The 25,494-nt window shown below is 41.3% G+C and overlaps 1 protein-coding gene across 5 annotated transcripts in view; it reads right to left on the bottom strand.

Annotated features, from left to right (window-relative positions):
* Positions 1–25,494, bottom strand: part of LOC137432685 (PH and SEC7 domain-containing protein 1) — a 165,501-nt gene that overhangs the window by 81,317 nt on the left and 58,690 nt on the right. For 3 of the 5 annotated variants that reach the window (XM_068124793.2, XM_078783471.1, XM_078783472.1), the window contains 2 exons: positions 24,783–24,895; positions 5,777–5,839 (listed from right to left, as the gene is read on the bottom strand). In XM_068124793.2, coding sequence (XP_067980894.2) covers positions 5,777–5,839; positions 24,783–24,895 — 176 coding nt within the window. The remainder of the gene's footprint in view (positions 1–5,776; positions 5,840–24,782; positions 24,896–25,494) is intronic. The other 2 variants (XM_078783468.1, XM_078783469.1) reach the window with 1 other exon arrangement.

Genomic DNA, 25,494 nt, shown 5'->3' on the forward strand with positions numbered 1-25,494 from the left:
GTTCAGCACTTTTGGAGATATAGTGGTGCAAATTTTTGCCGTTTTTCCAAGATGGCGGCCGACCACGTGACATATGACGTCATCATTAACATATTTTATTCCCCATGGAGAGTTCTTTACAATGAGCCATGTCTCAATTTTTTCTGTTCAGTACTTTCGGAGATATAGAGGTGCAAATTTATTCGGTTTTTCCAAGATGGCGGCCGAACCACGTCACTGATGACGTCATCATTGAGGCACAGTATATTAGAGGGCAAGACCATTATGTGTGCAAAGTTTGGCGATTCTCCGTGCAACGGTGTAGACGCAGTGCTGCAAACAGACAAACAGACAGACAAACAGACAGACAAACAGACAGACAGACAAATGAAAAATCGGTCAGAGACCGAGGACTTGCCGGAATGTACTCTTTTATCGGCCATTTAAGACAAATATGGCGTCCGAACCACGTCACCGATGACGTCATCATTAACATATTTTATTTCCCATGGAGAGTTCTTTACAATGAGCCATGTCTCAATTCTTTCTATTCAGCACTTTTGGAGATATAGTGGTGCAAAGTTTTGCCGTTTTTCCAAGATGGCGGCCGACCACGTGACATATGACGGCATCATTAACACATTTTATTCCCCATGGAGAGTTCTTTCCAATGAGCCATGTCTCAATTTTTTCTGTTCAGCACTTTTGGAGATATAGTGGCGCAACGTTTTGCCGTTTTTCCAAGATGGCGACCGAACCACGTGACTGATGACGTCATCATTTACATATTTTATTCCCCATGGAGAGTTCTTTCCAATGAGCCATGTCTCAATTTTTTCTGTTCAGCACTTTTGGAGATATAGTGGCGCAACCTTTTTGCCGTTTTTCCAAGATGGCGACCGAACCACGTGACTGATGACGTCATCATTTACATATTTTATTCCGCATGGAGAGTTCTTTCCAATGAGCCATGTCTCAATTTTTTCTGTTCAGTACTTTCGGAGATATAGAGGTGCAAATTTATTCGGTTTTTCCAAGATGGCGGCCGAACCACGTCACCGATGACGTCATCATTGAGGCACAGTATATTAGAGGGCAAGACCATTATGTTTGCAAAGTTTGGCGATTCTCCGTGCAACGGTGTAGACGCAGTGCTGCAAACAGACAAACAGACAGACAAACAGACAGACAGACAAATGAAAAATCGGTCAGAGACCGAGGACTTGCCGGAATGTACTCTTTTATCGGCCATTTAAGACAAATATGGCGTCCGAACCACGTGATAGATGACGTCATCATTAACATATATTATTCCCCATGGAGAGTTCTTCACAAAGAGCCATGTCTCAACTTTTTCTATTCAGCACTTTTGGAGATATGGAGGTGCTACGTTTTTCGGTTTTTCCAAGATGGCAGCCGAACCACGTGACCTATGATGTCATCATTAACATATTTTATTCCCCATGGAGAGTTCTTTACAATGAGCCATGTCTCAATTTTTTCTATTCAGCACTTTCAGAGATATGGAGGTGCACAATTTTTCGGTTTTTCCAAGATGGCGGCCGAACCACGTGACATATGACGTCATCATTAACATATTTTATTCCCCATTGAGAGTTCTTTACAATGAGCCATGTCTCAATTTTTTCCATTCTGCACTTTTGGAGATATAGTGGTGCAAAGTTTTCCCATTTTTCCAAGATGGCGGCCGACCACGTGACTGATGACGTCATCATTAACATATTTTATTCCCCATGGAGAGTTCTTTACAATGAGCCATGTCTCAATTATTCTGTTCAGCACTTTTGGAGATATAGTGGTGCAAAGTTTTGCCGTTTTTCCAAGATGGCGGCCGACCACGTGACATATGACGTCATCATTAACATATTTTATTCCCCATGGAGAGTTCTTTCCAATGAGCCATGTCTCAATTTTTTCTGTTCAGCACTTTTGGAGATATAGTGGCGCAACGATTTGCCGTTTTTCCAAGATGGCGACCGAACCACGTGACTGATGACGTCATCATTTACATATTTTATTCCCCATGGAGAGTTCTTTACAATGAGCCATGTCTCAATTTTTTCTGTTCAGCACTTTTGGAGATATAGTGGTGCAAATTTTTGCCGTTTTTCCAAGATGGCGGCCGACCACGTGACATATGACGTCATCATTAACATATTTTATTCCCCATGGAGAGTTCTTTACAATGAGCCATGTCTCAATTTTTTCTGTTCAGTACTTTCGGAGATATAGAGGTGCAAATTTATTCGGTTTATCCAAGATGGCGGCCGAACCACGTCACTGATGACGTCATCATTGAGGCACAGTATATTAGAGGGCAAGACCATTATGTGTGCAAAGTTTGGCGATTCTCCGTGCAACGGTGTAGACGCAGTGCTGCAAACAGACAAACAGACAGACAAACAGACAGACAAACAGACAGACAGACAAATGAAAAATCGGTCAGAGACCGAGGACTTGCCGGAATGTACTCTTTTATCGGCCATTTAAGACAAATATGGCGTCCGAACCACGTGATAGATGACGTCATCATTAACATATATTATTCCCCATGGAGAGTTCTTCACAAAGAGCCATGTCTCAACTTTTTCTATTCAGCACTTTTGGAGATATGGAGGTGCTACGTTTTTCGGTTTTTCCAAGATGGCAGCCGAACCACGTGACCTATGATGTCATCATTAACATATTTTATTCCCCATGGAGAGTTCTTTACAATGAGCCATGTCTCAATTTTTTCTATTCAGCACTTTCAGAGATATGGAGGTGCACAATTTTTCGGTTTTTCCAAGATGGCGGCCGAACCACGTGACATATGACGTCATCATTAACATATTTTATTCCCCATTGAGAGTTCTTTACAATGAGCCATGTCTCAATTTTTTCCATTCTGCACTTTTGGAGATATAGTGGTGCAAAGTTTTCCCATTTTTCCAAGATGGCGGCCGAACCACGTGACCGATGGCGTCATCATTAACATATTTTATTCCCCATGGAGAGTTCTTTACAATGAGCCATGTCTCAATTTTTTCTGTTCAGCACTTTTGGAGATTTTGTGGTGCAAAGTTTTGCCGTTTTTCCAAGATGGCGGCCGACCACGTGACTGATGACGTCATCATTAACATATTTTATTCCCCATGGAGAGTTCTTTACAATGAGCCATGTCTCAATTATTCTGTTCAGCACTTTTGGAGATATAGTGGTGCAAAGTTTTGCCGTTTTTCCAAGATGGCGGCCGACCACGTGACATATGACGTCATCATTAACATATTTTATTCCCCATGGAGAGTTCTTTCCAATGAGCCATGTCTCAATTTTTTCTGTTCAGCACTTTTGGAGATATAGTGGCGCAACGATTTGCCGTTTTTCCAAGATGGCGACCGAACCACGTGACTGATGACGTCATCATTTACATATTTTATTCCCCATGGAGAGTTCTTTACAATGAGCCATGTCTCAATTTTTTCTGTTCAGCACTTTTGGAGATATAGTGGTGCAAATTTTTGCCGTTTTTCCAAGATGGCGGCCGACCACGTGACATATGACGTCATCATTAACATATTTTATTCCCCATGGAGAGTTCTTTACAATGAGCCATGTCTCAATTTTTTCTGTTCAGTACTTTCGGAGATATAGAGGTGCAAATTTATTCGGTTTATCCAAGATGGCGGCCGAACCACGTCACTGATGACGTCATCATTGAGGCACAGTATATTAGAGGGCAAGACCATTATGTGTGCAAAGTTTGGCGATTCTCCGTGCAACGGTGTAGACGCAGTGCTGCAAACAGACAAACAGACAGACAAACAGACAGACAAACAGACAGACAGACAAACAAACGAACAGATCAACATACTTGCCGGAAAATTTTTCCGGCAAGTAACAAACGAACAGATCAACATACTTGCCGGAAAATTTTTCCGGCAAGTAACAAACGAACAGATCAACATACTTGCCGGAAAATTTTTCCGGCAAGTAATGAAAAATCGGTCAGAGACCGAGGACTTGCCGGAATGTACTTTTTTATCGGCCATTTAGGCCAAATATGGCGGCCGAACCATGTGACCGATGACGTCATCATTAACATATATTATTCCCCATGGAGAGTTCTTTACAATGAGCCATGTGTCAATTTTTTCTGTTCAGCACTTTTGGAGATTTTGTGGTGCAAAGTTTTGCCGTTTTTCCAAGATGGCGGCCGACCACGTGACTGATGCCGTCATCATTAACATATTTTATTCCCCATGGAGAGTTCTTTACAATGAGTCATGTCTCAATTTTTTCTATTCAGCACTTTCGGAGATATGGAGGTGCTAGGTTTTTCCAAGATGGCGGCTAACCCACGTGACCGATGACGTCATTATTAACATATTTTATTCCCCATGGAGAGTTCATTACAATGAGCCATGTCTCAATTTTTTCTATTCAGCACTTTCGGAGATATGGAGGTGCTAGGTTTTTCCAAGATGGCGGCTAAACCACGTGACCGATGACGTCATTATTAACATATTGTATTCCCCATGGAGAGTTCTTTACAATGAGTCATGTCTCAATTTTTTCTATTCAGCACTTTCAGAGATATGGAGGTGTTAGGTTTTTCGGTTTTTCCAAGATGGCGGCCGAACCACGTGACATATGACGTCATCATTAACATATTTTATTCCCCATGGAGAGTTCTTTACAATGAGCAATGTCTCAATTTTTTCTGTTCAGCACTTTTGGAGATATAGTGGTGCAAAGTTTTGCCGTTTTTCCAAGATGGCGGCCGACCACGTGACATATGACATCATCATTTACATATTTTATTCCCCATGGAGAGTTCTTTACAATGAGCCATGTCTCAATTTTTTCTGTTCAGCACTTTTGGAGATATCGTGGTGCAAAGTTTTGCCGTTTTTCCAAGATGGCGGCCGACCACGTGACTGATGACGTCATCATTAACATATTTTATTCCCCATGGAGAGTTCTTTACAATGAGCCATGTCTCAATTTTTTCTGTTCAGGACTTTCGGAGATATGGTGGTGCAAAAATTTTCGGTTTTTCCAAGATGGCGGCCGAACCACGTGACCGATGACGTCATCATTAACATATTTTATTCCCCATGGAGAATTCTTTACAATGAGCCATGTCTCAATTTTTCTGTTCAGGACTTTCGGAGATATGGAGGTGCAAAAATTTTCGTTTTTTCCAAGATGGCGGCCGAACCACGTGACTGATGACGTCATCATTAACATATTTCATTCCCCATGGAGAATTCTTTACAATGAGCCATGTCTCAATTTTTTGTTCAGCACTTTGAGATATCGAGGTGCAAAATTTTTCAGTTTTTCCAAGATGGCGGCCGAACCACGTGACCGATGACGTCATCATTTGGGCACAGTATATTAGAGGGCAAGACAAATACGTGTGCAAAGTTTGGTGATTCTACGTGCAACGGTGTAGACGTAGTGCTGCAAACAGACAAACAAACGAACAGATCAACATACTTGCCAGAATCTTTCCGGCAAGTAATAACAAAGTCGACAGACCAATATACTTGAAAAATCTTTGATTTTGAAAGTAATGAAACATGTTATTTTCCTGTGTCACGATGGGGTTGTCTCTATCTTCCTAAAGGTCGTATAACAGTAACGACCTCAACCACCTTTCCTTGTGTCATTAATTGCCATGATCCTATATAAAATGCTGGAACAACGGGACCCTGGTTTGTTGTCGTAGTTCATTTGTGTGTAAAGTACTGATGTGCTTTGTTCGAATTAGAAGATTTCAAACGTCAACTCACGTGGCCATGCAGGTCTGTGTTTAACAACATGAGAGCACATGTCAGTGTATGGACGCCATCTGAAAGAAATGCAACAGATACAAGGGTGACATGTAGCCATGCCCATATTGCTAAATGAAAAATACATTGCTATATAGAGCCAAAGGTTATTTAAATTTCAAATAATGATAACAAAATTATATTGGAAATGAACACTGAAGCCAAATATCCGAGGAGGGGTAAAAATGACCCCTCCAGCCCTTCCCGCCTCCCATCATGGTCATCTTTCTGTTTGCCAAGCGAAGATGGCTGTTCACATATGACATGATCAAGAACACCGGGGTGCATGAATTTAGAAGATTCTATCCACATAGTAAGCACACTTAAATAGCAAGCAGCATGACCAGGTATCAAGAAATATCCGAAATGTCGATATCAATTCCCACTGATAGTTTCAGGCAGGAATTTATAATTTCTTCAGGTTGACGGCGATAACTTTCCGCGTCTTTGTGAAACACACCTAGGGATCCTTAACGCCCAGCAACTACTGTAAAACAGATGGGACACTCAGATTAATGTCCATCCATAAAACAACGATTCGCCCCACCTGCGAAGCACCAACCCGACAGTTTATAATCAGATCGGGAATCGAACCCAAACGAGACTGCTCAAAGGTGAGTGCATCCTGTTGGACAATAAGAAGATTGGTTTTATTGGGATGAAAATTAAATCCAATCCCAAAGGAAAAGGTGGTATGTTACTGCCCTCCGCTGGCTTTTGATGGTGAGAGCCACCAGGATTATTAATAATCATATTCGGTTACAAGGGTAAATCATGCAATATACTCAGCAAACATAGAACGTCAAAGCAAAATTAAAATCAGTAAACATCTCATGTCATGTTTATATAGTCACGTGGTATATCACGATCCAAGTGAGATCTAGACTCAGGGGTCATTCGTAAAGTTGTCTGAACGAGATAGAAAGGGTCAAATAAATACTAATTTCTTCTATTTTTCAACATACAAGTTTATATAACGAGTAAACCAACTAGTTTGTTATCGTGAACGTTTCTTTCAAATGAACATGAAATATTTTGAACAAAGCTAATCTCCACAAGTGAAAGCAATAGCTCCAAGTAAAACCTAAAAGTGGTAGAATTGGAGACAGTGGTCTGCATTGTCCCCTATCAGACTAATTTAATTACAATTGGAGACAGTGGTCTACATTGGCGTCTATCCAACTAATTTAATTAGAATTGGACACAGTGGTCTTCATTGGTTCCTACCAACAACAACAACAACAGCAACATGCATTTTAAGTCTATTTTCCCTGCTCGAGCGGGGGTTAGCCTTGCGGTCCCCATGACAATCTTCTCCATTTTGCCCTATTTTCTGCATCTCTCCTTGTTAACCCCCTTGCCCGCATTTCTTCTTCCACCATCTTTAGCCAAGTCTTTCTCGGTCTTCCCCGTCCTCTACTTCCTTCTACATTCATTTCCATCACTCTTCTCAACCAGTCACTTTCATCCTTCCTCAACACATGACCAAACCATCTCAACCTGTTCCTCTTCACAACATCAATCACAGGCTCTATTCCCATCATCTTTCGCAATTCATCATTTGTCTTCCTCTCTCTCAACGATACTCCGCGCATCCACCGAACCATTCGCATTTCCACTCTTTCCAGCCTTCGTTGCTGCTCTACGTTCATTACCCATGTCTCGCTCCCATAAATCATAACACTTCTCACACATGCAGCATACACCTTTCCCTTCAGCTTCAACGACAATCCCCTCCTCATCAGCATGCCACTCAGTTCCCGAAACTTCTTCCATGCACATCTCACTCTTGCAACCGTTGCAGAGTCTGATCCACCTTCTCCATTCAGCATGTCTCCGAGGTAGCAAAATGTTTTCACACCTTCCAGCTTCACGCCGTCTCCAAGATCCAACTCAACATTTCCTCCATCTGCAGCTCCTTCTGTGCACACCTTACATTTGAATGTAGCTGCCACACTGGTTAATGGCCCTCTCAGAGCACTACATTTTTGATGAACCCACTCAGCGCACATTGTACATTGAATGGAGTTCACTCCGACACCCTTCCTGCACAAAGCACACGGCCACTTCCCAGTTCTTTCCACCTCCCCACATGCTTTACCACTTGCCATCACCATCGTCTTTCCTAAATTCACCTTCAGACCTTTTGTCTCCATACATTCCTTCCACTTGTTCATCTTTTCCTTCAGTCCATCCATACTTTCCGCAATCAACTTCAGATCAGCCGCATACAACAACTCCTACGGTAAACCCTCCTTTACGTTCTGAGCCAGCACCTCCATCACAGCTACAAATAGTAGTGGACTTAGTACCGACCCCTGATGCACTCCCACCTTCACCTCAAACTCACCACTGTTCCCGTCCTTCGTCCTTACAGCTGTGCGCGCTCTTTTGTACATTGCCATCACTACTCTGATCAACCATTCCTCCACTCCTAACCTCCTCAATGCCCATGTCAATACTTCACGTGGAACCCTATCGAATGCTTTCTCCAGATGAACAAACCCAAGAAACAACTTCTTCCTCTTCTCCATGTACGTCTCCTGCAACTGCCTCACAATAAAGAGCGTGTCTGTCATGCCTCTTCCTGGCATAAATCCAAACTGCATTTCGTCGATCTTCACTTTCTTCCTTCGCCTCCTCTCCAACACCCTTTCCAATACCTTCATTCCATGCTCCAATAACTTTATCGCTCGGTACGAGCCACACTCCAGAGGGTCACCTTTCCCCTTGCATAGAGGGACGAGGGTACTCAGTTCCCAATCCATTGGAATGCGGCCTTCTTTCACCACCAGATTACAGACCTCTGTCATTCTCTTCACACCCGAACTTCCTGCTGCCTTCAACATATCTCCCACAACTCCCGTCGACCCTCCCGCTTTTCTACTCTTCATTGCTTTTATCGCTTCCTCAACTTCCGTCTCAGTTATCTTCTCTGCCGGTCGTAAAACTGGGTTACTCTCTATGTTGCCATCCCATTCATTCTCTGTATTCAACAGCATTTCCATATATCTTTTCCATTTTCCTTTAATTCCATCTGGGTCCACAACGATTTGTCCCACTTCATCCTTCAAGCAACTCACCCCCATCACATCACACCTCTCTTTCGCTATCTGATTTGCAATCCTGAATACCGCTCTCTGACCCTCTTCCGAATCCAAACTTTCTCCAAACATTTTCCTACATGCCTCCTGCACCTTTGCTACCTCTTTCTTTGCAGCCTTCTTGGCTGCCTTATAACTTTCATGCTCTGCTTTTTCTGCTCCCGTACCCTTCGCCTTCTGCCGCTCCGTGAACTTCTTCCTCTTCTCGTCAATCCTCTTTCCAACTTCCTCATCCCACCACCATGTTTCCGAGTGCCTCGGTGGTCCTTTTGTCCATCCACATACCTCACCAACGGCTCCCAACAGACTATCTTTCATTGACATCCAACCACGTTCAAGCTCAACCACATCATCCTCTAACCTACTCAGCCTCTCTTTTAATGCCTCCCTTACTGTCACCTCTATCAACCTCCACACCTTCATTCTCGGTTGGTACTTCACCCGCCGAGCTCTCCTCGCATCTTTCACCCTTATGTCGCAGACAACCAAGTGGTGCTGTGAAACAGCCTCCTCCCCCGGGATCACCTTTGTGTCCCGGAGGTGACCCCTATCTCACCTACGCACCATTAGGTAGTCAATGGTTGTCGTCGACCCACCTGACGTGTATGTAACAAGCTTATTATCCTCTTTCTGGAACTGAGTATTACAAATCAACAAATCAGCTCCATCAGCAAACTCCAAAATCCTTTCACCTTCTCCATTTCTCATACCATATCCGTAACCCCCATGAACTCCCTCAAAACCGTCCATACTCCTTCCCACATGTCCATTTAGGTCTCCTCCTACCACAACAACTTCCTCATCTTTCACGTTTTCCATCAGCTTCTCTATCGCACACCAGAACTTGTCCTTCTCTTCATCGCTCCGACCAACCTGCGGAGCATATCCCGAGATGACGTTCACCAAGAGCTTTCCAATCATCATTTTCACCATCATCAACCTATCACTCACTCTAGTCACACTCACCACACTGTCTACAAACTCCTCAGAAAACAGGACCCCAACACCATTCACGCCCTCCGGGCACCCTTGCCACACAAACTTGTATTTCTGTCCCTGCCTACCCTTCACCATTCTCACACCACTTCCCTTCCATTGGCCTCAACATTGGCCTCTATCCAATAACTTTCGTTCTCTGTTTTTCCCAGTCTTTTCACCCCATAGCCTACTTCCTTGTTTAAAATCTCAACTAAAAAAAAACAAAAAACCTAAAAAAACATTTCCTTCTCTTTTCTTATTCGTTGTTCTCATTCGTTTATTCGTTCTTATTCGTTCGTTCGTTCTTCGACCACGTGTTTCTCCCCCATTTCCCCAGATAGTTTTCACTGTTAAACTTTAAAATGTTTACACTTTCCCCTCAAGTTCTGTATTCCGTTGTATATTATAACACCTTTTTCTTCTTCTTTAAAAAGATGCTTTCGACTTGCTCACAAAATCTATTCATCCCCCTAAAAAATTTTCATCTCTTACAGTGCCTCTTTTCTACATTCCCTAAACTCTCCTGCACTCCATCCTCCCTCCAGCATCCTTAAACGTATTTTTGACTCGAAGGTCACAAGAAACTCATTTTGCAATAAATGTTCGTTTCCCATTAATCGTACACTTTCTAAAATCCAATCTCACCCCTCCCCTCCAAATCTTCCCCATAACCCCTCCCCTCAAAATCTTCCCCATCACCCCTCCCCTCCAAATCTTCCCCATCACCCATCCCTTTCAAATCCTCCCCCTTGCCCCTCCCCTCCAAATCCTCCCCATCACCCATCCCTTTCAAATCTCCCCCCTTGCCCCTTCCCTCCTAAACTCCCCCCACACCCCTCCCCTCCAAGACTCCCCCTCACCCCTCCCCTCCTAGACTCCCCCCTCACCCCCCCCCTACAAATCTCCCCCATATCCCATCCCTTTCAAATCCCTCCCCTTGTCCCTTCCCTCCTAAACTCCCCCCTCACCCCTCCCCTTCAAATCTCCCCACCCTAATTTCTTCTCAATTTCCCCCTCTCACTCCCCCTGCTCAAAGCGTCCTCCCCGCTTCTCCCCCCTTCCAACTCTCACCTCCATCTCCCCCAACCTTCTGCCTCGCTCTTCCCCCTCCTCAAGTAACACCTCATTATGCCTCACCCAATCACCATCAAACCTTTTGTCGCCCCATCCTTCCCTTTCTCCGAGCTATTCTGAAATCTCTGACACACCTTCAACAGCTCTCCCTTCCTCTTCCACCTATTCCACATCTTACCCTACCCCTCCTCCCCCCTGTTCTGTATCCGATGCTCCCGCTTCCTCTTCATTAACGGTATGGACCTCAAACATCCGGGGCCTTCGTTCAAACTTAACTGATCTCTCCATACAGGTTGCTTCTGACAAACCAGACGTGATCTGCTTAACAGAAACTTTCCTCCTTCATGATGTCTCTGATTCCTTAGTATCTCTCCCGGGTTACTCCCTCCTCCGGTATGATAGACCTGAGCCTCGTCCTGGAGGTGGGGTTGCTATCTTTATCAAAAACTCTCTTTCTCACTCACCCTGCACTGCTCTCCACCTCACCCCCAGGAATACCTCTGGCTACGGCTTCCCCTTTGCTCCCACCTCTTGTTCATATGTGTGTTGTACCGTCCACCAAACAGTGATGACTCCATCTACATCTCGCTGTCTGATAATATGGACCAACTTCTATCTACTCATCCCAACTCTCTCTTCCTCATATGTGGTGATTTCAATTGTCACCATGCCAGTTGGCTGGGTGTGGGTACCTCTCTCACCCGCCATGGCTCCTCAGCAAAGGACTTCTGCGACTCACTGGGACTGACACAATCTGTCAATTTCCCGACCCGGATCTCAGTCAACGGAGCATCTTCTCTTCTGGACTTGGTTATGACTAACTTCCCTGAAAATGTCTGCTGCTCTTCTTCTGCTCCAATCGGCTCATCTGATCATGTGCTTGTTAAAGTGGACATCTCTCTGACGATTCTCAGGGAGCCTGCTCAGCATCGACGAGTCTGGCATTTCACTCAGGCCAACTGGCACGGTCTCCAAGCAGCCATCAATCATCTGGACTGGTCTCCCATCTCTACCACCTCTGACATCAACTCATCCTGGGAATTCTTCCAAAGTAAATTGCTCTCTCTCTCATGCACAGATTTATCCCATCTCGTCTTCAGTTGTCATACCCTTCCTCCCTTCCATGGTACACGGAATCTTGTGGCGAGGCTGTTGCCCAGAAACAACTTGCCTTCGTCTCCTGGAAAGCAAATCCAACGGAAGGAAATCTCATTTCCTTTCACAAAGCCCGAAACAAGAGTATGTCCAACCTCAGGAGAGCCAGGAAACAATATCTCTCCGTTCTCAAGACCAAACTCTCTTATCTGTTTCCCTCTTCCAAATCCTGGTGGCGTCTGGTCAAATCTGTTTCTGGTGTTTGTTCCCCCTCCATCCCCTCCCTTACCTCAAACGGCTACACAGCTGACTCCGCACGTGAAAAAGCTGAATGCCTCAACTCTGTGTTTGCCTCTAAATCTTGTGTCCCAAACCCATCCCTCTCTCTACCCACCGTACCCAGTCGTACCTAGCTGCTCCTGAACTCCGTGTCCTTTCCTCCTGACAAGGTGGAAAAGTTTCTGTCAACCCTCGACTCTGATTCTGCAACTGGACCTGACGGCATCAGCCCACGGGTCCTAAAATCCTGTTCTTCCGCTCTTTCACTCCCTCTCTCTGTTCTCTTCACCCTCTCTTTTGCTCAAGGTCAACTGCCATCTGCTTGGAAATCAGCCAACATCACCGCTTTACACAAAAAGGTGCAAAAACAGATCCCAGCAACTACAGACCAATCAGCCTTCTCCCAATTATCAGCAAAGTCATGGAATCCATCATTGCTTCGGATATGAAATCTTTCCTCTTCTCCAATGGCTTGATCTCTGATCATCAATTTGGTTTCAGACTAGGTCACTCTACTCTCGACATGCTGCTTCTGCTGTCTCAACAATGGATGGAGGTCCTCAATGCCAAACAGGAAATTAGAGCTGTCTCCCTCGACATATCACGTGCCTTCGATACGGTCTGGCACCCCGCTCTGCTCACCAAACTCTCCTCCTTTGCTATCCATGGAAATCTCCACGCATGGCTCGCGGACTTCCTCTCTCGTCAGAGTCAACGTGTGGCCCTGAATGGGTTTCTCTCATCTCCCCTTCCTGTTCAGGCTGGAGTTCCCCAAGGCAGTGTTCTGGGCCCTGTGCTTTTTCTGGTCTTCATCATTGATCTCTCTGACTCTCTTGAAAATCCTCTCTATCTCTTTGCTGATGACTCCACTCTCTGCCGCTCCATTCCTCATCCCTCAGATCGGCAGTCTGCAGCCTCCTCACTCTCTGCAGACCTGGACACAATCACAGACTGGGCAAACAAGTGGAACATGTCTTTCAATCCTGACAAATCTCACACTCTTACGATGTCTCTCCGAAAAGACCGACTGGACAACCCTCCCATCTACTTTCTGAATAATCCTCTCCAAGAAGTTCTGTCACTCAAGCTTTTGGGTCTCGCTATCTGCCATGATCTTTCCTGGGAAAACCATATTTCCAAGCTGGCCTCCAAAGCCAGTCGCCGATGGGCATCCGGTCTTCTACCGACTCCTCTACGGCCTTGCTCCCCCAGCTCTCTCTGGGCTCTGTCCCCCAAATATTCCTACAGGTCGCACAAGATCTGCCTGCAACCCTCTTATGGTTCAACTGCCAAAATCAAGACTCTCTTCTCACCTTCACTCCTTCATTCCTCTTTTCTCCCGCCTCTGGAACAAACTCCCTCACTCTCTTCAATCCCACTCCTCCCTCCAGGTGTTTAAAACGGCTGTTCACCACCATCTCTTATCTTCCCCAATCCAAAACCTTGATCTTTTCTACCCCCGCTAATTTCACCCCAAATCCACTTTTTTGAGGTGCCGACTTCTTTCCTGGAAGTCCTTGGTGTCCTTGCATTTTATACCTATCCTGCCTCCCCCCAGGCCCTCTCCCTCCCACACATCTCCCGATGTCCCTGCTCTCAAATGTTGTGTTTGTGTGCTTCCTCCCCTTCTCGTCGACCGCTCCCCTTTTTATATACTTTGTTTGCTTGTTTGTTTGATAAATGTTAGCTCTTTCATGAGCCTCGACTCTGTATACAAAAAAAAAAAAAAAAAATCTGACTAATTTATGTCGAATTGGCATTGGCCTCCATCCAACTAATTTAATTATAATTGGACACAGTGGTCTTCATTGGCCCATATAAGACTAAATTAATTAGAATTGGACACAGTGGTCTACATTGTCCCCTATCAGACTAATTTAATTACAATTGGAGACAGTGGTCCACATTGGCCTCCATCAGACTAATTTAATTATAATTGGAGTCAATGGTCTACATTGGCCCATATCAGACTAATTTAATTATAATTGGAGTCAGTGGTCTACATTGGCCCATATCAGTCTAATTTAATTAGAATTGGAGTCAGTGGTCTACCACGATCAGACTAATTTAATTAGAATTGGGGACAGTGGTATTCATTGGCGTCTATCAGACTAATTTCATTATAACTGATGACAGTACATTGGCCTCTATCAGACTAATTTAATTAGAATTGGAGACAGTGGTCTACATTGGCCCATATCACACGAATTTAATTAGAATTGAAGTCAGTGGTCTACATTGGCCCCGATCAGACTAATTTAATTAGAATTGGGGACAGTGGTATTCATTGGCGTCTATCAGACTAATTTCATTATAACTGATGACAGTACATTGGCCTCTATCAGACTAATTTAATTAGAATTGGAGACAGTGGTCTACATTGGCCCATATCAGACTAATTTAATTAGAATTGGAGTCAGTGGTCTACATTGGCCCCGATCAGACTAATTTAATTAGAATTGGGGACAGTGGTATTCATTGGCGTCTATTAGACTAATTTAATTATAATTGGAGTCAGTGGTCTACATTGGCCCCGATCAGACTAATTTAATTAGAATTGGAGACAGTGGTCTACATTGGACCATATCAGTCAAATTTAATTATAATTGGAGTCAGTGGTCTACATTGGCCCATATCAGACTAATTTAATTATAATTGGAGTCAGTGGTCTACATTGAGCATATATCAGACTAATTTAATTATAATTGGAGTCAGTGGTCTACATTGGCCCATATCAGACTAATTTAATTATAATTGGAGACAGTGGTCTACATTGGCCCCGATCAGACTAATTTAATTATAATTGGAGACAGTGGTCTACATTGGCCCCGATCAGACTAATTTAATTATAATTGGAGACAGTGGTCTACATTGGCCCCGATCAGACTAATTTAATTATAATTGGAGACAGTGGTCTACATTGGACCATATCAGTCAAATTTAATTATAATTGGAGTCAGTGGTCTACATTGGCCCATATCAGACTAATTTAATTATAATTGGAGTCAGTGGTCTACATTGAGCATATATCAGACTAATTTAATTATAATTGGAGTCAGTGGTCTACATTGGCCCATATCAGACTAATTTAATTATAATTGGAGTCAGTGGTCTACATTGGCCCATATCAGACTAATTTAATTAGAATTGGAGACAATGGTCTGCATTGGACCATATCAGTCTAATTTAATTATAATTGGAGTCAGTGGTCTACATTGGCCCATATCAGACTAATTTAATTATAATTGGAGTCAGTGGTCTACATTGGCCCATATCAGACTAATTTAATTATAATTGGAGTCAGTGGTCTACATTGGCCCATATCAGACTAATTTAATTATAATTGGAGTCAGTGGTCTACATTGGCCCATATCAGACTAATTTAATTATAATTGGAGTCAGTGGTCTACATTGGCCCATATCAGACTAATTTAATTAGAATTGGAGACAGTGGTCTACATTGGACCATATCAGTCTAATTTAATTATAATTGGAGTCAGTAGTCTACATTGGCCCATATCAGACTAATTTAATTATAATTGGAAGCAGTGGTCTACATTGGCCCATATCAGACTAATTTAATTATAATTGGAGACAGTGGTCTACATTGGCCCATATCAGACTAATTTAATTATAATTGGAAGCAGTGGTCTACATTGGCCCCGATCAGACTAATTTAATTATAATTGGAGACAGTGGTCTACATTGGACCATATCAGTCTAATTTAATTATAATTGGAGACAGTGGTCTACATTGGCCAATATCAGTCTAATTTAATTATAATTGGAAGCAGTGGTCTACATTGGCCCATATCAGACTAATTTAATTATAATTGGAGACAGTGGTCTATATTGGCCTCCATCAGACTAATTTAATTATAATTGGAAGCAGTGGTCTACATTGGCCCATATCAGTCTAATTTAATTATAATTGGAGACAGTGGTCTACATTGGCCCATATCAGACTAATTTAATTATAATTGGAGACAGTGGTCGACATTGGCCTCCATCAGACTAATTTAATTATAATTGGAAGCAGTGGTCTACATTGGCCCACATCAGACTAATTTAATTATAATTGGAAGCAGTGGTCTACATTGGCCTCTATAAGACTAATTTAATTATAATTGGAGACAGTGGTCTACATTGGCCCATATCAGTCTTATTTAATTATAATTGGAAGCAGTGCTCTACATTGGCCCATATCAGACTAATTTAATTATAATTGGAAGCAGTGGTCTACATTGGCCCATATCAGACTAATTTAATTATAATTAGAAGCAGTGGTCTACATTGGCCCATATCAGACTAATTTAATTATAATTAGAAGCAGTGGTCTACATTGGCCCATATCAGACTAATTTAATTATAATTAGAAGCAGTGGTCTACATTGGCCCATATCAGACTAATTTAATTATAATTGGAGTCAGTGGTCTACATTGGCCCATATCAGTCTAATTTAATTATAATTAGAAGCAGTGGTCTACATTGGCCCATATCAGTCTAATATAATTATAATTGGAAGCAGTGGTCTACATTGGCCTCCATCAGACTAATTTAATTTTAATTGGAAGCAGTGGTCTACATTGGCCCATATCAGACTAATTTAATTATAATTGGAAGCAGTGGTCTACATTGGCCCATATCAGACTAATTTAATTATAATTAGAAGCAGTGGTCTACATTGGCCCATATCAGACTAATTTAATTATAATTGGAGTCAGTGGTCTACATTGGCCCATATCAGACTAATTTAATTATAATTGGAGTCAGTGGTCTACATTGGCCCATATCAGTCTAATATAATTATAATTGGAAGCAGTGGTCTACATTGGCCCATATCAGTCTAATTTAATTATAATTGGAAGCAGTGGTCTACATTGGCCCATATCAGACTAATTTAATTATAATTAGAAGCAGTGGTCTACATAGGCCCATATCAGACTAATTTAATTATAATTGGAGTCAGTGGTCTACATTGGCCTCCATCAGACTAATTTAATTTTAATTGGAAGCAGTGGTCTACATTGGCCCATATCAGACTAATTTAATTATAATTGGAAGCAGTGGTCTACATTGGCCCATATCAGACTAATTTAATTATAATTGGAAGCCGTGGTCTACATTGGCCCCGATCAGACTAATTTAATTATAATTGGAAGCCGTGGTCTACATTGGCCCACATCAGACTAATTTAATTATAATTGGAAGCAGTGGTCTACATTGGCCCATATCAGACTAATTTAATTATAATTGGAAGCCGTGGTCTACATTGGCCCACATCAGACTAATTTAATTATAATTGGAAGCAGTGGTCTTCATTGGCCCATATCAGACTAATTTAATTACCTTCGCAAAAGCGGAAGGTTATGTTTTGATCGCTGTGTATTTATTTGTATGTCTGTGTGTGTGTATGTTAATCGCATAACTCAAAAAGTATTCAACCGAATTGCATGAAATTTGGTGGGATGATTGGTTATTATACGGGACACATTTGATTAGATTTTGGGAAACAGATTTGCTCAAATTCTGACTATTTTTAACTCGATCGTATTTCACTCAAAGTTATGAGCGACTGAAGAAGAAGATGTCCATCCAGGACGTCATCACTATAACGCGATCTCCCGCGATCATTTCAACCTCAAAAAAAATTACAATTGCAGATTTGACAATAGATGAGGCATATTAACAAACGAATGAAACAGATTTGCTCAAATTCTGACTATTTTTAACTCGATCGTATTTCACTCAAAGTTATGCGCGACTGAAGAAGAAGATGTCCATCCAGGACGTCATCACTATAACGCAATCTCCCGCGATCATTTCAACCTCAAAAAAAATTATAATTGCAGATTTGTCAAGAGATGAGGCATATTAACAAACGAATGAAACAGATTTGCTCAAATTCTGACTATTTTTAACTCGATCGTATTTCACTCAAAGTTATGAGCGACTGAAGAAGAGGATGTCCATCCAAGACGTCATCACTATAACGCGATCTCCCGCAATCATTTCAACCTCAAATGAAATTCAAATTGCAGATTTGTCAATCGGGGAGGCATATTAACAGACGAATGAAACAGATTTGCTCAAATTCTGATTTTTAAAAATCGATCGCATTTCACATAAAGTTTGAGGTACTAAAGAAGAAGAAGATTCGTTTAGCTTCTCAGATAAAATAAATAATTCTGTCTGCAATTTCAGGTTAATTACCTTCGCAAAAGCGGAAGGTTATGTTTTGATCGCTGTGTATTTATTTGTATGTCTGTGTGTGTGTGTGTATGTTATTCGCATAACTCAAAAAGTATTCAACCGAATTGCATGAAATTTGGTGGGATGATTGGTTATTATACGGGACACATTTGATTAGATTTTGGGAGCAATCGGGTCAAAGGTCAAGGTCAAGGTCACGAAAAGGTCAAAATCGTATTTTTGTTGTTCTGTTCCCTACACTCCCATGCCAAGTACAGAACAGTAGCTGCGGCGAAGGTATGCGCTCTACCGAGTGCCCGTTCTAGTTATAATTGGAGTCAGTGGTCTACATTGGCCCATATCAGACTAATTTAATTATAATTGGAGTCAGTAGTCTACATTGGCCCATATCAGACTAATTTAATTATAATTGGAAGCCGTGGTCTACTTTGGCCCATATCAGTCTAATTTAATTATAATTGGAAGCAGTGGTCTACATTGGCCCATATCAGACTAATTTAATTATAATTGGAAGCCGTGGTCTACATTGGCCCACATCAGACTAATTTAATTATAATTGGAAGCAGTGGTCTACATTGGCCCATATCAGACTAATTTAATTATAATTGGAGTCAGTGGTCTACATTGGCCCATATCAGACTAATTTAATTATAATTGGAGTCAGTAGTCTACATTGGCCCATATCACACGAATTTAATTAGAATTGAAGTCAGTGGTCTACATTGGCCCCGATCAGACTAATTTAATTAGAATTGGGGACAGTGGTATTCATTGGCGTCTATCAGACTAATTTCATTATAACTGATGACAGTACATTGGCCTCTATCAGACTAATTTAATTAGAATTGGAGACAGTGGTCTACATTGGCCCATATCAGACTAATTTAATTAGAATTGGAGTCAGTGGTCTACATTGGCCCCGATCAGACTAATTTAATTATAATTGGGGACAGTGGTATTCATTGGCGTCTATTAGACTAATTTAATTATAATTGGAGTCAGTGGTCTACATTGGCCCCGATCAGACTAATTTAATTAGAATTGGAGACAGTGGTCTACATTGGCCAATATCAGTCAAATTTAATTATAATTGGAAGCAGTGGTCTACATTGGCCCATATCAGACTAATTTAATTATAATTGGAAGCAGTGGTCTACATTGGCCCATATCAGACTAATTTAATTATAATTGGAGACAGTGGTCTACATTGGCCCCGATCAGACTAATTTAATTATAATTGGAGACAGTGGTCTACATTGGCCCCGATCAGACTAATTTAATTATAATTGGAGACAGTGGTCTACATTGGACCATATCAGTCAAATTTAATTATAATTGGAGTCAGTGGTCTACATTGGCCCATATCAGACTAATTTAATTATAATTGGAGTCAGTGGTCTACATTGGGCCATATCAGACTAATTTAATTATAATTGGAGTCAGTGGTCTACATTGGCCCATATCAGACTAATTTAATTATAATTGGAGTCAGTGGTCTACATTGGCCCATATCAGACTAATTTAATTAGAATTGGAGACAATGGTCTGCATTGGACCATATCAGTCTAATTTAATTATAATTGGAGTCAGTGGTCTACATTGGCCCATATCAGACTAATTTAATTATAATTGGAGTCAGTGGTCTACATTGGCCCATATCAGACTAATTTAATTATAATTGGAGTCAGTGGTCTACATTGGCCCATATCAGACTAATTTAATTATAATTGGAGTCAGTGGTCTACATTGGCCCATATCAGACTAATTTAATTATAATTGGAGTCAGTGGTCTACATTGGCCCATATCAGACTAATTTAATTAGAATTGGAGACAGTGGTCTACATTGGACCATATCAGTCTAATTTAATTATAATTGGAGTCAGTAGTCTACATTGGCCCATATCAGACTAATTTAATTATAATTGGAAGCAGTGGTCTACATTGGCCCATATCAGACTAATTTAATTATAATTGGAGACAGTGGTCTACATTGGCCCATATCAGACTAATTTAATTATAATTGGAAGCAGTGGTCTACATTGGCCGCGATCAGACTAATTTAATTATAATTGGAGACAGTGGTCTACATTGGACCATATCAGTCTAATTTAATTATAATTGGAGACAGTGGTCTACATTGGCCAATATCAGTCTAATTTAATTATAATTGGAAGCAGTGGTCTACATTGGCCCATATCAGACTAATTTAATTATAATTGGAGACAGTGGTCTATATTGGCCTCCATCAGACTAATTTAATTATAATTGGAAGCAGTGGTCTACATTGGCCCATATCAGTCTAATTTAATTATAATTGGAGACAGTGGTCTACATTGGCCCATATCAGACTAACTTAATTATAATTGGAGACAGTGGTCGACATTGGCCTCCATCAGACTAATTTAATTATAATTGGAAGCAGTGGTCTACATTGGCCCACATCCGACTAATTTAATTATAATTGGAAGCAGTGGTCTACATTGGCCTCCATCAGACTAATTTAATTATAATTGGAAGCAGTGGTCTACATTGGCCTCTATAAGACTAATTTAATTATAATTGGAGACAGTGGTCTACATTGGCCCATATCAGTCTTATTTAATTATAATTGGAAGCAGTGGTCTACATTGGCCCATATCAGACTAATTTAATTATAATTGGAAGCAGTGGTCTACATTGGCCCATATCAGACTAATTTAATTATAATTAGAAGCAGTGGTCTACATTGGCCCATATCAGACTAATTTAATTATAATTAGAAGCAGTGGTCTACATTGGCCCATATCAGACTAATTTAATTATAATTAGAAGCAGTGGTCTACATTGGCCCATATCAGACTAATTTAATTATAATTGGAGTCAGTGGTCTACATTGGCCCATATCAGTCTAATTTAATTATAATTAGAAGCAGTGGTCTACATTGGCCCATATCAGTCTAATATAATTATAATTGGAAGCAGTGGTCTACATTGGCCTCCATCAGACTAATTTAATTTTAATTGGAAGCAGTGGTCTACATTGGCCCATATCAGACTAATTTAATTATAATTGGAAGCAGTGGTCTACATTGGCCCATATCAGACTAATTTAATTATAATTAGAAGCAGTGGTCTACATTGGCCCATATCAGACTAATTTAATTATAATTGGAATCAGTGGTCTACATTGGCCCATATCAGACTAATTTAATTATAATTGGAGTCAGTGGTCTACATTGGCCCATATCAGTCTAATATAATTATAATTGGAAGCAGTGGTCTACATTGGCCCATATCAGTCTAATTTAATTATAATTGGAAGCAGTGGTCTACATTGGCCCATATCAGACTAATTTAATTATAATTAGAAGCAGTGGTCTACATAGGCCCATATCAGACTAATTTAATTATAATTGGAGTCAGTGGTCTACATTGGCCTCCATCAGACTAATTTAATTTTAATTGGAAGCAGTGGTCTACATTGGCCCATATCAGACTAATTTAATTATAATTGGAAGCAGTGGTCTACATTGGGCCATATCAGACTAATTTATTTATAATTGGAAGCCGTGGTCTACATTGGCCCCGATCAGACTAATTTAATTATAATTGGAAGCCGTGGTCTACATTGGCCCACATCAGACTAATTTAATTATAATTGGAAGCAGTGGTCTACATTGGCCCATATCAGACTAATTTAATTATAATTGGAAGCCGTGGTCTACATTGGCCCACATCAGACTAATTTAATTATAATTGGAAGCAGTGGTCTACATTGGCCCATATCAGACTAATTTAATTATAATTGGAGTCAGTGGTCTACATTGGCCCATATCAGACTAATTTAATTATAATTGGAGTCAGTAGTCTACATTGGCCCATATCAGACTAATTTAATTATAATTGGAAGCCGTGGTCTACTTTGGCCCATATCAGTCTAATTTAATTATAATTGGAAGCAGTGGTCTACATTGGCCCATATCAGACTAATTTAATTATAATTGGAAGCCGTGGTCTACATTGGCCCACATCAGACTAATTTAATTATAATTGGAAGCAGTGGTCTACATTGGCCCATATCAGACTAATTTAATTATAATTGGAGTCAGTGGTCTACATTGGCCCATATCAGACTAATTTAATTATAATTGGAGTCAGTAGTCTACATTGGCCCATATCAGACTAATTTAATTATAATTGGAAGCCGTGGTCTACATTGGCCCACATCAGACTAATTTAATTATAATTGGAAGCAGTGGTCTACATTGGCCCATATCAGACTAATTTAATTATAATTGGAAGCCGTGGTCTACATTGGCCCACATCAGACTAATTTAATTATAATTGGAAGCAGTGGTCTACATTGGCCCATATCAGACTAATTTAATTATAATTGGAGTCAGTGGTCTACATTGGCCCATATCAGACTAATTTAATTATAATTGGAGTCAGTAGTCTACATTGGCCCATATCAGACTAATTTAATTATAATTGGAAGCCGTGGTCTACTTTGGCCCATATCAGTCTAATTTAATTATAATTGGAGTCAGTGGTCTTCATTGGCCCCTATCAGAGTCAATGTGTGTCTGTGTGCGTGTATGTGTGTGCTCGTGTGTTTGTGTATGTGTCTGTTTCTGTCTGTGTGTGTGTGTGTGTGTGTGTGTGTGTCTGTGTGTGTGTGTGCGTGCATGCGTGTGTGTGTGTGTGTGTGTGTGTGTGTGTGTGTGTGCGTGTGTCTGTGTAGGTGTGTCTTTGTATGTGTGTGTTTCTGTGTGTGCGTGTGTGTGTTTGTGTGTGTGTGTGTGTGTGTGTGTCTGTTTGCGTGCAATTTTCCACTTTACTAATATCTAAGATTTTCCTGTTGGATATTCAATTCATTAATTCATTTGGGTTTCTTGGTGCAAAAATTCATGATTTTAAAGGCGATGATCCCCAATTATTTGTTGAGCTAGATTTATTTATATTTCCAAATAGGCCTTGTGTTGTTTCTCTTGGCACCGAGATTATTGTTACCAACTTGCAGACAATTTTTGGGCTGATGATTAATTATTTTCCTTGAGAAATTGCCACGTCAAGGCAGCATCCTTACATCCTCTCCTATTTAAAGTGGTTATCTTCTGTATCAATCACCTCTCTTATAACATTACCATTACCTGGAAAAATCCTTTATGCCACCTTGAAAATTCCACCAAGTGTGATATAGTTCCTCACCTCATTAAACTGTGCCAATGGATGCTCATCTTGAGACTATAAGTCTTTGGTCGACCACCTGGAATACTAAATTTAATGCTGGAAAGGCACAATGACACTAGGATTTCTTTGTTAATCCTTCAGTGCCATTCTGTGGTCAATCTCTGGCAGAGGTAGAATGAGTGATTTGCACTCTTTGGCCTTAAAATTTGCTATGACCTGTTTTGGTGTTGCCTTGGCATTTTTCACAAAGATAAATCATTCTTTGCATTTAATGAACTCCTATCAATGCACAAGGACCAGCTCACAAAGGGGTAGAAGGGTAGAGTGAGGCATATAAGGCCCTAGTCGCATGGATTTGGGCCTTAGGCCTTACTCTACCCCTTGGTGAGCTGGTGCTGGTGTTTCTCATCATGCACCCCAAAGATAAAGGAACCTTAGGGATCATTGGGGTCTTTCGACAGGGACTGCTTCACTCTAAATAACCAGAGGTTGGTGACTTTGCAGTCCTCGAATGCCTTATGGCCTGGTCTTCACCCCCTCTGCACTTTCATCATTTTGTGTTTCCAAAGACCCGCTAGGTCACAAGTGCTCATCTGGCAAGCCATGCCTTGTTTTTCAGATTGCCAAATCTAGTCTCAACACTCACCTCCACTCCTTTGTTCCACTTCCTCATTGAGTCCATTGTCTTGTTTCCCCTCTGACCTTTTAAAAGCAATGACTCACCACCATCTCCTTTTTTTGTCTAATTGCAATACAATTATCTTTTCTGAAGTGTTTTTTTTATCTGCTATCTGATGTGGCCGAGTCCTCTTCTCTGCTAATTGTTTTCTGCAGAATTGTGCTGCTTGTTTGTCTGTGCTCATTGTCCATATGCTCCTCTTGCTCTATCATTGGCCTCTCAGCCAGTGTTGTCTAACTCTTCCATTAACGTGTTGAAAAAGTGGTTACTATTAAAAAACACAAAAAACTTTTTAGCTTATATGAGAAAATGTCTCTCCCATTCATGTGTAATATCTAATGGTATACATACAACACAAAGGAAGTACCTTCAGAGGCAATAGCTCCAGGATTGCATTGGTAGAAGCGATGAGAGAAGTGTGCCAGGACGCGTTCACGCTCCTGAGTCTCACCCATGAGGGCAAAAGCTCGCAGGAAGCTCCTGTGAAGAGACAACAATATGAGAGCCATCATGCTTGAAGACATGCAAAACTGAGTATGAGCCTCTCAAGACCTCGTGCAACTCCACCGTAAATTAATTTTTCCATCACTTTAAAGAGACCATCATCATCATGTACTGTTCAGAGCGTTGGTTTCTTGGCTGAGGTTAGCCATCCTGGGATGGGGTTACAATTCTGGGTAGTTCGCCACTCCTATGCAGAATTTGTTCAGCGTGCCAGCAATAACTCGCTCATTATTCACGAAAGACACAATGGGATCTTGAATGTCCACCAACAACCAGCGCTGGCAGACTGGACATCCAGCTTAACGTCTATCCGAGGGATGGCGCACACATTGATGCCTCGCCCTACATCCGCATCACCAGGACGGCCGTGTATACCTGGTGGAGTGTGCAACCCTCATACGGATAGGGTCACTAAATGAAAAGGAAAGGAAATATGTTTCGTAAACGGAAATGAAGTTTTCATCTTATCGTGAAAGCTTTTCTTTTACTTGAGTTAGATTAATTGTTGTGGGGAAAACCCAAATGCACCATTAAGCAGCAAATTCAACTTACTGAGTTGCCAAGTAATTCACATG

The sequence above is a fragment of the Myxine glutinosa genome, chromosome 8 (genome assembly GCF_964187855.1).
Source record: "Myxine glutinosa chromosome 8, kmMyxGlut1.1, whole genome shotgun sequence".
In the NCBI taxonomy this organism is placed as follows: Eukaryota; Metazoa; Chordata; class Myxini; order Myxiniformes; family Myxinidae; genus Myxine; species Myxine glutinosa.